This window comes from Acomys minous (assembly GCF_964271855.1).
Source record: "Acomys minous genome assembly, chromosome: 4".
Taxonomy (NCBI): Eukaryota; Metazoa; Chordata; class Mammalia; order Rodentia; family Muridae; genus Acomys; species Acomys minous.
The window spans coordinates 6,513,046-6,526,447 of record NC_140486.1 but is presented as its reverse complement, the minus strand read 5'-3'; the positions used below and the strand labels follow the sequence as shown (position 1 = coordinate 6,526,447).

At 52.1% G+C, this 13,402-nt stretch overlaps 1 protein-coding gene across 4 annotated transcripts in view; it reads left to right on the top strand.

Annotated features, from left to right (window-relative positions):
* The window catches only part of MBP (myelin basic protein), a 111,725-nt gene extending 100,345 nt beyond the window's left edge, over window positions 1-11,380 (top strand). For 2 of the 4 annotated variants that reach the window (XM_084779385.1, XM_084779386.1), the window contains 4 exons: window positions 699-734; window positions 1,123-1,155; window positions 4,472-4,594; window positions 9,849-11,380. In XM_084779385.1, the coding sequence (XP_084635511.1) occupies window positions 699-734; window positions 1,123-1,155; window positions 4,472-4,594; window positions 9,849-9,893 (237 nt within the window). In that variant the 3' untranslated portion in view covers window positions 9,894-11,380. The remainder of the gene's footprint in view (window positions 1-698; window positions 735-1,122; window positions 1,156-4,471; window positions 4,595-9,848) is intronic. The other 2 variants (XM_084779387.1, XM_084779388.1) reach the window with 1 other exon arrangement.
* Window positions 11,381-13,402: the final 2,022 nt, after the last annotated feature.

Genomic DNA, 13,402 nt, shown 5'->3' with positions numbered 1-13,402 from the left:
GGCTATTTCGCTTACAGTTCCAGATCATACTCTGTCCCAGGAGGAAGTCAGAGCAAGAACCCAGAGGCAGACTGAAATAGAAGCCGTGAGAGAACACTGCTGTGTGACTTGTCCCCATGGTCTGTGCAGCCTGCTTTCCTATGCATGCCAAGACCACCTCCCAGAGATGGCCCCACCCACCTTTGCCTGAGCCCTCCCACGTCAATCATTAACTAAGAAATTGCACTGCAGATTTCGTTACAGGCAAACCTTGTGGAGGTATTTTCTCAGTTGAAATTCCCTCTTCCCAAATGACCCTACCTTGTGTCAAGCTGACACAAAGCTAGCTAGAACACTGTCCTTGCAAAGGACCTAAGTTTAGTTCCCATCACCCATGCTGGGTAGCCCTTAACTGCCTGTAACTCCAGGCCCAATATCATCTCTGCCCTCTCTCCGTGGGCACCTGCTTTCACATGCACATGCCCCCCCCACACACACATACTTTTTTTTTTTAACTGAGGCATCATGTTGCAACTGAGCATTGGTAGGTGTACTGTTTCCAGCCCCAGGAAGGGCTTGTTAGAGGCATGTGTTAGCTTCTGATGCCTAATAGACCAAAGTCGTGTCTGCAGACATGAGCTAGCTGGACCCTCGAGAGCAGGGCTGCCTACAGGAAAGCGAGTCACAGTCACTACAGCCTGCACTTCCCTGTCTTCCAGGTGACACCTCGCACACCACCTCCATCCCAAGGGAAGGTAAGGCCTTAGACGTTTTGATCCTTTGTCAATTCACTCGTTTGATTACCCTGAAATCCCAAAATGTGTTCCAAACGGAACTGGGTTCAGAGATCCCTAAATCCGCCCCAGGCTTGCTCCCAAAGACTCCCAGTGGGGCACCACAGCTGAGGGTCTCCAGCTATGCATACCAGGCCAAGGCGTCCAGGCACGGTCCCCCTGAGCTCACATCCTCGCCCCCGAGCTGCGGGTGGCCCTGCAAACCCCGAATGTGGTGCATTTGAGGGAACCTACTCTTCTTGAGGGGGAGGCATGCCAATTTGGTTGTTCCTGTCGGTTTCAGGGCTTGATCCCGGGTGATCACCACGTCACTGTTTCTTTCGTCACTGTTTCTTTCTCTTCCTCACAGGGGAGAGGCCTGTCCCTCAGCAGATTTAGCTGGGTAGGTGATGACTGCCTGCGTTTTCTCTGCTTCCTCCTCCTCTGCAGCCTGCGCAGCCCGCTGACTTCTAAGCCCCTTCAGTTGCCTAACACTCAGGGTCGCCCTTTCTTTCCTACCCAGCCCAGCTGGACAGGCTGTTTTCTGTTCCCGGGCAGGAATGCAGCCTTTCAGGGTGGATTGCTGCCAGGCTGAGAGCTGGGCACTGAAAAGCCCTGTGCCCCCTTCCCACAGGGGTTCTGAGCTCCTTCCCAAGGAAGAGCCACATCACACTGGAGAAAATCCCAGTTTTTTTTCAGTGCCCCTGATGGGGAAATGGAGCCCCAGAAGACCAAATCTGGCCACTCCTTGAAACAGAATTGTTCTGTTTCTAATAACCCCTTTCCCCATTAGGAGATTTGGACTTTTGTTTGTGTGTTAGTGGTACCTAACACTGAGCCACTAAACCACCACGAAAGATTTGTTAGTGGTTTTAGGTTTTTAGACACAGAGCAAAGTTTCAGTGATGACTTTAATTGGTTTAAACAGCTTGGCTTCTAAATATTAGCAACTTCTGATGTCTATGGCAATTTAAAATGCTTACTGATCTATCCTAACCAAGAATATTGACCCCAGCTGCTAGCAGCTACTAGATATGGATCTTCTCCTTGTAAGTAGCTGTGATTTCCAGAGCTACCCAGATGCACGCACAAACACCAGCCTGTTAGCCAGAGGTGGGGGCGGGGTGGGAGACTGTCTGCGGACAGTGTGGCACAGGGCCCGTATGCGTCGGCCTGAAAACACAAGAGAATGGGTCAGGGGTCAGGGAGGAGGACAGAGACAGAGAGTGGAGAAGGGGGGGCGTGAGAAATGGGGCAGCAGAAACAATGGTAGAAAGAAGACAGGACCAGGCTTGGGGTACACGCCTGATATGCCGGTACTTGGTTGGTAGAGGCAGGAGGATTGCTGAAAGAGTAAAAGTAAGCCTATGTAGTGGGGCGACAGAATTGCCTTGTCTCAAAAAAATAAAACTAAAATAAGAAGAGAAATACAAGGAAGGTATACAAGGAAGGGTTATTTGAAAGACAGAGGAGATCTGTGGAAGTCCTGGGTCATTCTAGCACTTTCTTGCATTGAACTACAAACCATTTGATATAAATGTACCTTGGGCCTGTTTTATTATTTTTTTTTTCCTTTTCCTTTTTTCTCACATGGTAAATTTTCAAAACTGGTGACAATAAGGTAGGTGTCTGCACAGACCCCACTCGTAGTCTGTTTTTCGCTTTAACTTTCCTGTGCCAGCAGGAAACAAAGATGGTATGAAGAATGGCATCTGTTTTTAACCGGAATTCTTATTTTTAGCTACTGCTGTATATGTCTTTATTTTCTATGTGTGGGTTGGCAGAGCATTGTGCAAAGACTGGATATGAGGTGGTGGGATGAGAAGACTTTTAGAGGTTCTGGGGGGCCCTCTGGCCCACCCGTGAGCAGGTCTTGTCTGTCTGCTTTCTCTAGTTTGGGTCTCCTGAGGGCCCCTTGGGTCTCTTTTTGTCCAAATTTCCTCCACGTTCTTGTTGTCTGTTTTCAGTGTGACCTTCTTGTCTGGAGGTTCAGAAACCCCCTCTTGCTTTCTCAAAACTCTGTTGTATATATCTTGATAGTGTCTAGGTTTCCCAAGATGGAAGTGACTAGGAAGGCCCCACATCACTGATCTGAAAGCTGAGCTGTTCAGGTCTCAGAAGTTCTTGGTTTGGGAGAAAAGCCATACTCTGGGACAAAGGAGCCCAGTATCCACCCAGAGAAGCCCGTGTCTCTGCCGCTTAGCTGCCTATGTGCTTGGTGCCACAACACTTCCATGTGGCATCCAGGAGGCCAGGTGTCTGACAAGCCTCCAGGATGTACAAGTGGCCCTGGCTGGCCCCAAGGGCTCAGCATAGACTTTCTCTTCTCTTTTCTCCCCTTAACCCATCAGAACACCTGAAACTGAACCAGACTCCCGCTGTCAGGGAGCCACTGTCAGGAGAAAGAGAGGGAAATGGTGTAAGTAGGTGGGCTAGAGGGGAGTGTTTTCTCATACGGCCTGGGTCTGGCTTCCATCCTGCACAAGCCAGCCAAGTACTGTTTAATCCCGCGCTCAGCACAGGGAAGATGGCGATGACTTGGTGGCTTGGATTGCTTCTTACCTCCTTTTTGCCTAGTGCCCTTGTGTGAATCAGCGTGGTACGCAGTGGGTGCTAGGAGCAGCTCAGGCTGCTGTCTGGTTCTGATGCTGGAGCTGTTGGTGACAACTTGTTTCCCATTTCCTCTTGTCAAAAACCAAGGCGAAGTCTTGAGCCCTGCCCTTAGGGCAGACTTTCTGTGAGGCAGACAATCAGCCTCCTGCGCTGCACTGCGCATGCGCGCACAGGGGCTGGGTGAAGTACCTTACCCACAATGCTGCTGAATCATCACTCAGGCTTACTGAGGACATTCTTTGTGAATAAGCCAGTGCTGGGACCCACGGAGTATTGTACTTCAGTCCTCACTGCCCATCACTGCATCCCACAGCGGGTAGCCATCTCAACACAGAGTGAGAGGGACTGAGGACCAACGGAGGGAGGAGGAGGTGGGGGGGCTGCTTCCTTGGCGGCCAACTCCATAAGGGCCAAAAAGGTCAGTATCAATCCCAGTGTATAGGAAACTGAGGCTCGCAGGGGCTCCTACACCTACACCAGGTCACCAAACCAGAAAGAGCTGTTGCCAGGTTCACCTTGCTTCCTGCACCACGCTGTCAGCAGCCCATGGCGCCAGACAAGGCCCTAAATGTAGGTCACACCGTGGCCATACAGAGAGGCTGCCCTGCACCAGAGGCTGGGAAATCTGCCTTTGGCTTTAGGAAAGGTAAACTTGACAGAGTCCAGAGACCCCCTCCCCCTCTTCCTCCTCCTAGGCCGCAGAGGCTGCTGTGCACGGGTAAGCAGAAAGACCACCTGTGAAAGACCAGCGGAGAGAAAACTTAAGGATAACACTCCTGGCCTCTTCAGCACCTTTGGGGCCTCCTGGAGGTGTGCTTCCTCCACTGGCGAGGGTAGAGGCCCTTGATGATCATTTGAGAGATGCTTCCCTTTTTCCCACAAAGATGCCCTGGCACGGAGCTCCACTTGTGCCCCCAGAACATTCAGCACCGCCTGCCCAGGCCAGCAAGATCCCCTGATGGAGTCGGGACAGGCACTCCTCCAGCCCCTCCCTCCCCGTCAGAGCTCCGTGCCGCTCTGGCTCCTGAGTGACTCACCGATGCCACCTGGTGGTGGGTCCTGGAGGCAGCCGTGAGCAGACACTGAGCTCTGGTCTTTTCTTGCAGGGGGCCGAGGGGCAGAAGCCAGGATTTGGCTACGGAGGCAGAGCTTCCGACTATAAATCGGCTCACAAGGGATTCAAGGGGGCCTACGACGCCCAGGGCACGCTTTCCAAAATCTTTAAGCTGGTAATGTAACATTCCTACCGTGGGGAAACACCTGGGCACCTCTGTGGGAAGTGGGGGCCTGGAGCCACGCTCTGTGTTCTCCTCCAGGCAAAACCGTGACCCCAGAGTGATGCCAGGGGTCAGGAAGAGTGTTAGCAGAAAGGCACATTCCAGAATCCCCAGCTGAGCTTAGCCAAAGGCTCAGTCACCTCCCCCACCCACAACTTACCTTCCCTTGCTCTTAGCCAGCACAGAGCTGTCTTCCCTAGGAAATTAATGTAGAGCCAGGAGTCTTTTAAAAGGATGCTGCTGTGCAATGCGCAGACGTTCCCTGAGCCTCACTGTGGGCCCACACTGTGCTTCCTCTCTCCCTAGAGCTGAAAGTCAGGTGGGCCACTGACCTGGGTGTCCAGCCAAGGGCCTAGGTGGAAATGGGTGCCACCTGTGTGTGGAAGTGGCTGACAGGACATCCCCCACACCCCCCGGTGAGGGAGGCTCATTAAGATCACTCAAGGGGACCCAAAAAAACCCAGGAAGGGGCCTGCTGTTAGCTGCATAGATACGTAGGTGCATATAGAATCACACAGACCCAATGATAAAGTCCTGGGCCACTATTAGTTAGCCTGTGGCCGCTGCTGCTCCTGACCTAAGACATGGTTTTCTTATCCACAGTGTAAGGGGGTGATGCGCCCATTTACCTCGGACCTGTTGAGGTGCGGGGGAAGGTCATGCAGGCCTGGAAAGTGGCCCTAGCACAAGCCAAGTGGCAGCTGTTATATAGCAATGTTGACCTGGCACAGAAAGCCTCACCACATAGCTCTTAAAAGGTCACCTAGAAGTGAAGACTAGAGCTCAGAGATGTCCTGTGTCCTCCCTGGGGAAGAAGCCCAAGGGTGAGGTCCATCCTGGAGGAACATGGGTACCCAGGCTAGGTTTAGATTCTGAACCAAGTCCCGAGTTTTCCCTAATGAAAGCCAGCCTCTCAGCAAGTCTGTGGCCATTGTCAGCACAGACAGGACACTCTGGGCCAGGGCTGCCTTTCTGGGACGAGGAGGCCTAGAAGCCTAGAAGGCAGGACCAAGACTTCTCAAATCTGAGAAGTCAGGCCAGCGCCCTAGAGCTCAGCAGTTCACAGGAAAACAGTCTGCAGAAGAGAGAGACTGAGGTGCCGTGTGTGGCATTGAGGAGAGGGCTGCGTCTCTAGAGCAAGGATGTGACACTAGGATACAAAAGAGGAGCCAGCAGACACAGGCAGAAGCGCACTGAAGGCAGAGGAATTTGTGGAGAAGGCCTCAGAGGGTTCAGGGAGAAGGGTCTAGCTGAGCCACCTTTGACAAGCTGGGCCAGGAGGAGAGTGGGAACACCCAGAGCAGAGTCTTGACTCTGGTCCCTATTGAGAGTGTTCTGGGGAGCTGATGGCAGACGGGCCTGCATTCAGGTGTCAGGGTGAGCGTTGCATGATTGGCAGAGATAAAGAAAAGTGGACCTAGGGTTACGGGGTCTCTGGGCTGGGTGACACAGAAGAAACTTTCTTGTTTATAAAGGCCCAGGGCTCTGGTGACATGGCTGACGCTCCAGTTCTGAGTCTAGGCTGGAGAGGAGCAGGGTGAGATGCATGGATGTCTTTCTGGTGGCTTCCCATGCTAACGATAAGGGTCTGAGGCGTTTGTCACCTCTGAGCCCGTGTCACTAAAAACTGTCCCTGACAGTCCTGTCACTAAGAGCCACTGTCTAAGACGTCCCTTCATTCCTAGTGTGGCACCCAAAGCTAACATTCTCTCTTAGTCCATCTGAGCAAGAAGACGTACCTCTGAGCTCTGGTGTCACAGGCGCACATAGCGAACACAGGCGCGCTCAGTTATCTTCCCTCTACAAAGCCGCCGGACTCTTTCCTGATGGAAAGGTGAACAACATGGACCATAGATGTCTGGGAGCCAGAGTCCCCACTGCAGGTGTAAACCTCAAGGTGCCACCTCCCACGGCACCACCACATCCAGGTCTTGCTTCTTTCTTGGATGAAAGATTGATATTTGTGCAGGACAGAATCCAGGCAGAGGCAGCCGATGGCTCAAGGAGTCGAGCGAGAATCTGAGCTGATGCCCCCACAGACTGGCCTTGGGGAGCAGATGGCAAATGCTCCCCTGGATTCCTGCTTTGCACCTGAGGTGGATGCATATTTGGGGAAAGGGATTCTTACACTTTAGACACTAGTGCCTTTGTTTCTGACAAGAAACACCCGCCCCCCCTCCATTCCTGTGCCATGTCAGGCTACAGCTGATAGTGTGATGTGCAAAGGTTCTGATCTCAGGTGTGTGTTTCCTAAGAGAACCCGCCATATCAAAGCTTCACAGTTGGTGACTGCCTGGGTCTGTAACACAAACTAATTGGGTGAATCCTTTCGCTGCACAGACTTACTAATAGGACGTGCCCATCCGTGGTCAGCATGCACAGAGGACAGGCCCAGGCTTCTGCACCCCCACTAAGCAGGTGCATGACCACCTGCTGAGCCAGACACTGCGGGGCTGTGGAGTACGAACTGCAGTGTTCAGTGAGAGCCATGCGCCTAAGGAAAGTTAGTCAGGAAGAAAGCCTCGTGCCTGGGATGTGAGCAAAAAGGGAGAGTGATCGCCCACTTTCTGTGTCAGGCACTGTGTGGGCACTACCCAAATAAATTTTATCCCAGGCCATCAAGTAAAAGGCCTCTTTGACCCACTGCCTGGTTTCTGAAGGCGGTAAGGAGAGAGGGTGCAGAAAGGTATTTTCTCCAGGGACTTATGAACTCAGCCAGGAGGGCACCTGTGAGTAAGGCACGGGTTCGGCCTCACTCCATAACTTCAGCCTAGGTTCAGGGAGCTTTAGACACGCTGAAGAACCGGCCTGGTGTGGGAGGGTCGGGCTGCTCAGTGGCTCCACCCCGGAGACATGGCCCTTCTCTCAGGGGATATGCATGGCAGCGGGTAGTCCTAAAAGATGCTCAGGAGGTGGGGCCGTCCCCACACAGCTCCACTCAGGTTCATATGTGACTCGTGTGCTGGCGTCACGGGTGTGAGACTCACATTTCTCAAGCAGGTTCGGCGGCTCCCCTGGTCATCTTTCTGTAAACAGCTTTGTAAAACAGATTTAAATGTCTGTGTATATGGAGGACGCTTGGCAATTTCTAGTGCGTTGTGGTTACAATGAAAACGTATTACATAGACAGCTCATGGTGGGCTGACAGGCTGTGTGACCAGGCTGAAAGCAGGCTAGAAGGCCTTCCTGGCTCTTAACATCACTTCACCCACTCTGCTTCCTGCTTGTCTTTCCCCCCCCCCCCCTCACTCTTAGCAGCCAGCTCTGAGGGAAAGGCTTAGCTCTGCTAGTTCGGTGTGACAGTTAGCACCTGGCTGGAAAAAATTAATGGGTCTCCCTGTCTTTGGGACCCACATCTTATTTCTAGGTGTATAAAAGGAGCCCTTGCCTCTTGTAGTGCCCCCCGCCCCCACTCCTATGAGGTTAAAGGTTCTCACGGAGACAAAGGTACCCATGCTTTCAGAAGATAATGCTCAAGTTGCTTCCTCAGGTACAAATCTAAGCCAACCATTTCCTGGTGGGCACAGATGTGTCAACTCTGGGGCCTAAAGCCCACCAAAGACAGATGAGTGGCACAAGACACAAAATGCATAAAAGAACCCAGAGGCAAAGGGACACGCCTGGCTGGCTCTAGCCCTCGCTCCCCTCTGCAAGCTGGCTGCCCTGTGGGGAAATGACTCAACTCTGATCTTTGACCACATATAAAAATGTGTACTTGAAGTTGGCTGTGGGTCCAAGAAGAAAATCAGGGGGAGGGACTTCTGCTGGGGGGAGGGACTTCTGCTGGGGGGAGGGACTTCTGCTGGGGGGAGGGACTTCTGCTAGGGGGAGGGACTTCTGCTAGGGGGAGGGACTTCTGCTCAAGGCAGGTGCTCAGTGCTCCTACATAAATCATCTGATGCCTGGCCCTGGCTGGCTGCCTCCTTTTCAGCCCAGGCATGTTTGTGCCTTCCAGAACAGAGATTCCAGGACTTTCCAAGAATCCAGTCCTCTACGGGGCTCGGGCTGCTCCTCAGTGAGACTTCATGCCGTGTAGGAAAATCTGAGTGTCTAGGTGAGGCCAGGGCTCCCGTCCTGGAGCAGGACTTCTCTCCAAGGGTGGCTTCACAGCTAGACTTCACAACGTTGCCGCTGCTGAGAGGCAGCCCTCCAGGGGATAGCATGCCAGCATCCCCGGAACTGTAGCTTCCGTGTGTGCAAAGGCACCCAATAGTGTGGAGGATGACATGCCAGCATCCCCTGAACTGTAGCTTCCCTGTGCGCAGACACCCAATGGCGTCACTTCATCCTGAGCTGCTGGGAACTGTGTGGAAATTTCTGGGCTTGTTCCACAGTACGTGGCTAACTGCCTGGCTGAGCCTGGGAGATACCACACTGAGGAATGTGGCTGCCTGGCTACTCTGCTGAGGAGAGTCAGTGTGTATGTCTCCACCTCAATCTAAATGAAGTCTTTAAAAGACCTGTGTATTATCTTGAACACAAGATGGAGAGCCTAAATGATTAAAAACAACAACAATACAGAAAGAAAAAGAGTGACATCCCTCAAGGTCTGTGTAGGTAGCCTGTCACCAGACCCACCTTCTTGGTTTCTGTGCTGCTGGTGTCTCTGCAGGCTCGGCTACCTCTCAAGCTGATCAGCCACACTTCATTTTTAACTCCAATCCTAGTGGTTCTAGAAAACCTATCAATCCAGGGTTGCAAGAGCCTTGTCATGCCGGCCCACACACACTCCTGTGTGTAGCTTGCTTGTTTTGCTGGCAAAGGCAATGGTGTACTGGCGGGGGCGCTTTCTCTATGCCCAGGGTACCACTAATACTCATCAGCACTGAAGCCGCTGTCTGGAGCACACCGTGGAGAGCAGTCCCAGTCCCAACTTACACTGTTCACAGTCCTCTCACTGAGAAAATAAACAGCTTGTTTGGAGCAACCTAACAAAGCCACAGCACTCTTCCTACAGCAGCAATTTTGTGGACCTAGCCGTGTCTGTGGCTCACATTCAAGGGCCTTTACCTCAAGTAACAAATTCTAGGTAGCACTTTCCGAAGGAGGGTGCGAGAATTCGGTGGAACCCCCTGTGTTCTGCCATGTCATTTCTGTCCGGACCTGCTTGTTGACTGGACAACCACAGAACCAGCACTATGGAGGGGAAGTGACACCCCACAGCCACACAGGGTCTTGCCTAACTCCTGTATTCTCCTTTTCCCAGGGAGGAAGAGACAGCCGCTCCGGATCTCCCATGGCGAGACGCTGAAAACCCTCCCTGCTCAGCCTTCCCGAATCCTGCCCTCGGCTTCTTAATATAACTGCCCTAAACTTTTAATTCTACTTGCACCGATTAGCTAGTTAGAGCAGACCCTCTCCTAATTCCGTGGAGCCGTGCAAGTGGTGGGGCCAGGCCCACGGTGCCCAGCTGCTTTAAACTGTTTGCCCCTTTTCATCTGAAGATTTGAGTTTCCTCAGAGTCTTCTCTACCTTGCCCTGTTCCCAGTGTACCTTGGTCGACTCCGGAGGACCAGGTGCACGGACACCCTCCCAAGTTCACCCCTACTCCATCCTCAGACTTTCTTTTCACGGTGAGGCGCACCCCTCCACCTTCCGTGGGCACTGCGGATAGACAGGCACACCGCCAAGGAGCCAGAGAGCGTGGCGCAGGGGGCTGTGTGGTCCAGGCTTCCTTTGTTTTCTTTCCCCTAAAGAGCTTTGTTTTTCCTAACAGGATCAGACAGTCTTGGAGTGGCTTATACACTGGGGGCTTGTGGTATGTGAGTGCAGGCTGGGCAGCTGTGAGAGTCCAGAGTGGGGTGGCCCTGGGGACGCTTCCAGGCCAGCTGGTCCCTGCACCCCACCAGCTGATTTCGAGCGTGGCAGAGGGAAGGAAAAGGGAGAGTGGGCTGGGCAATGGCCCCAACAGGAAACGGGGACTTAGGGAGACACGCTGGAGATGCCATGTGTGGCCGCAGAATGTCACCATCTCTCCTCAGTGGTTCCCCAGAGCAGGTGCTGTCAAGAACCCCGTTTCCTCTCAGAGCCCAGGGAGAGTCCAGAAGCATGGCACATCTGGAAGTGGGACTGCAGGAGTTCTCTGGTGGCCTCACGCTGTCCCTCTGGCCACTTCTCACATTGGAGTGGCCAGCGACAGCTCGCCGTGGTGGTGCCCATCGGTACACACTAACCCGAGTGAAAAAAATAACCCTCCCCTGCCTCCTAGAAAGGACTCATTCTTAGCTGACTTAGGAGTGTCCCTGTCACTGAGTCGCCACCCTGGATGCAGGGCTGGCCTGGGCGACCTTTCAGGGATGAGGAGCTCAGAATCCCACTCTCATAATGTCCATGGACATCCCCCTGTCCCTCTAATGTACTGACGATGTCTTTTGATTTAGCATGTCTCTTATATAGACCTTCCAAAGAGCCCCACACTGGCACCATCATCCCTTGGAAGGCAGGTGATGGTTGACATAGATGAACATGCGTCTTGTTAATCTGCTCTAATTCTGACTATAGTGTGGGTTTAAGATAACACCTATTAATAAATAGCCACAATAGTGTGAGGGTAAGAGAAGAGCAGGGAAGAGAATTCCAGAAATAAACCCTCCAGATCGTTCCACAGGAGTGCTCGCCCTCCAATGTGACTGAACGACCTTGCTCGTGGCTTCCACCAGACAGCACATGCTGCAGAATGGCTGGACGGAAGCACCTACTGTTCTTGAATATTGAAATAAAATAATAAACTTGCAATGATCTTTGCGCATGATGTCTCATTCTGCATTCTGGCTTGTGGAAATGCAACCATTTAAAGTACAGCCTCACCACAGAATTGAGTGTATGTCCTTCGGGCAGGAGCACAGGGCGGCTCACGCTGCCCTTGGGAGAACCCCTCAAGGGCCAAGCGGAGGAGGTCATGCACCAATAAGCCACATGGGTACAGTAGAGGGACATAGGACAGTGACCCACAACATACAAGGAAAAGGATGTTCAGTCACTCTTGAGGACAGTTGTCAAAGCCATTGTGCTAGGGGACACTCTGGATAAGAGCAGGGCACACACTTTATCAAGATAGCATGAAGTCATTCATCCCTCCTCTCTTTCTCTATCCCCCTCCCCTCATTTGTTTTTGTTTTTGTTTTGTTTTGGTTTGGTTTTTTTGCAGTTGCTTTTGGTTGCAAGAATTCCTTTTCTAAAGGATTACCCAAAACCCCCCTTTTTATGTTGGTTTTGAGAGAGATACTGGCTCCTTTCTGAACTTCCAAGGCAGGCTATGGGATTCCACCACATCTGTGGGCTGTAGGAAGCAAAGCTTGCTGTGTTTCCTCTGGGGCATGCTGCTCCAGCATAAGGACCCAGCACAGGACCCTGAAGACAGTGACTGCACATTTCAGAGGCCAGGGCGCTGGGCTCTGCAAGCGGGAGTCCACTGACTGACTGGAAACCTTATATCCAAGTCAGGTACAGGGGCTCCTGACTATAATCCTAGCACTTGTTAGGTGGAGGCAGGAGGATTGCAATGAGTTTGAACTCTAAGATAGAGTGATGTTGTCTCAAAAATGCATACCTTTAATCCCAGCACTCAGGAGGCAGAGGCAGGTGGATCTCTGTGAGATCAAGACAAGCCTGGTCTACAAAGAGAGTTCCAGGACAGCTACGGCTGCTACACCAAGAAACCCTGTCTCAACAAACAAACAAACAAACAAACAAACAAACCAAAGCATACCAAAACAAAGCAAAAGTCCACCAGGGGCTAGAGAGCTGGTCGGCAGCTAAGAGCACTGGCTGCTCTTGAAGAGGATCTGGGTTTGGTTTCCGGCACCCACATGGAGGTTCACAGCGGTCTGTGACTTCAGTTCCAGACTTCTGTCTTCCACAAGCAGCGGGCACACACAGGGTGCACATGCTCGTACACATAAAAACATTTTTAAAATCTTAAAAAAAAAAAAAAGGCTGATGTCCACTCACCTGCTTGCCTTTTTTAACCCAACAAAATCCTCCCAAATAAGGGATTTGGAAATACAAAGATGTTTGCACTATTGAAAAATTGTGTCGCTGCCACAAGCACTGTGAATTCTGAGGTGCAGTCACCCTGCTGCGCTCACTCCCCACCTCTGGCTTTTGAAGTCTTCTCCAGCACCTGTTCAGCGGTGATCCTTCCGCTGTGGGAGGGAGTGTAATACTGACCTCCCACTTAGGGCGGAGCTTTCTGCTGGCAATCAGTCTCTGCACCTTGGCAAACTGTGAGTCTCTGCATTAGTCACCCTGTGCTGGTTGGGCTTTGTCAACCTGACACAACCCTAGACATAACTGGGGAAAGAGAATCTTAATTTAGAAAACGCATCCCTTAGAGTCATCAGTAGGGAAGTCCATGGGACCTGTTGGGTTAATGATTGATCATGGAGGGCTCATCCCATCGTGGGCAAGTGGTCCCACGGATGGAGAGCAGGCTGAGCAGGCCATGGGGAGAAGCCAGTCAGCAGTGTTCTTCCGTGGCCTCTGCTCCAGTTCCTGCCTCCAGGCTCCTGACATCCCTCAATGATGGGCTTGTGAGTTAAAAGGGAAATAATCCCTTTCCTCCCCAAGCTGCCTTTGGTCACGGTGCGTTACCACGGCAACAGAACCCACACTAAGGCGCCATCTACTGCACATAGACCCGCCTCTAATGAGGGTGGAGAGATGTATTGATCTAAGGATACAACATAAGACCTGCACAAACTCAAGCCAGACAAAAGCCTGGCATGGAAAAGGCAGGCAAGAAGTTCTATGCCCGTGTGG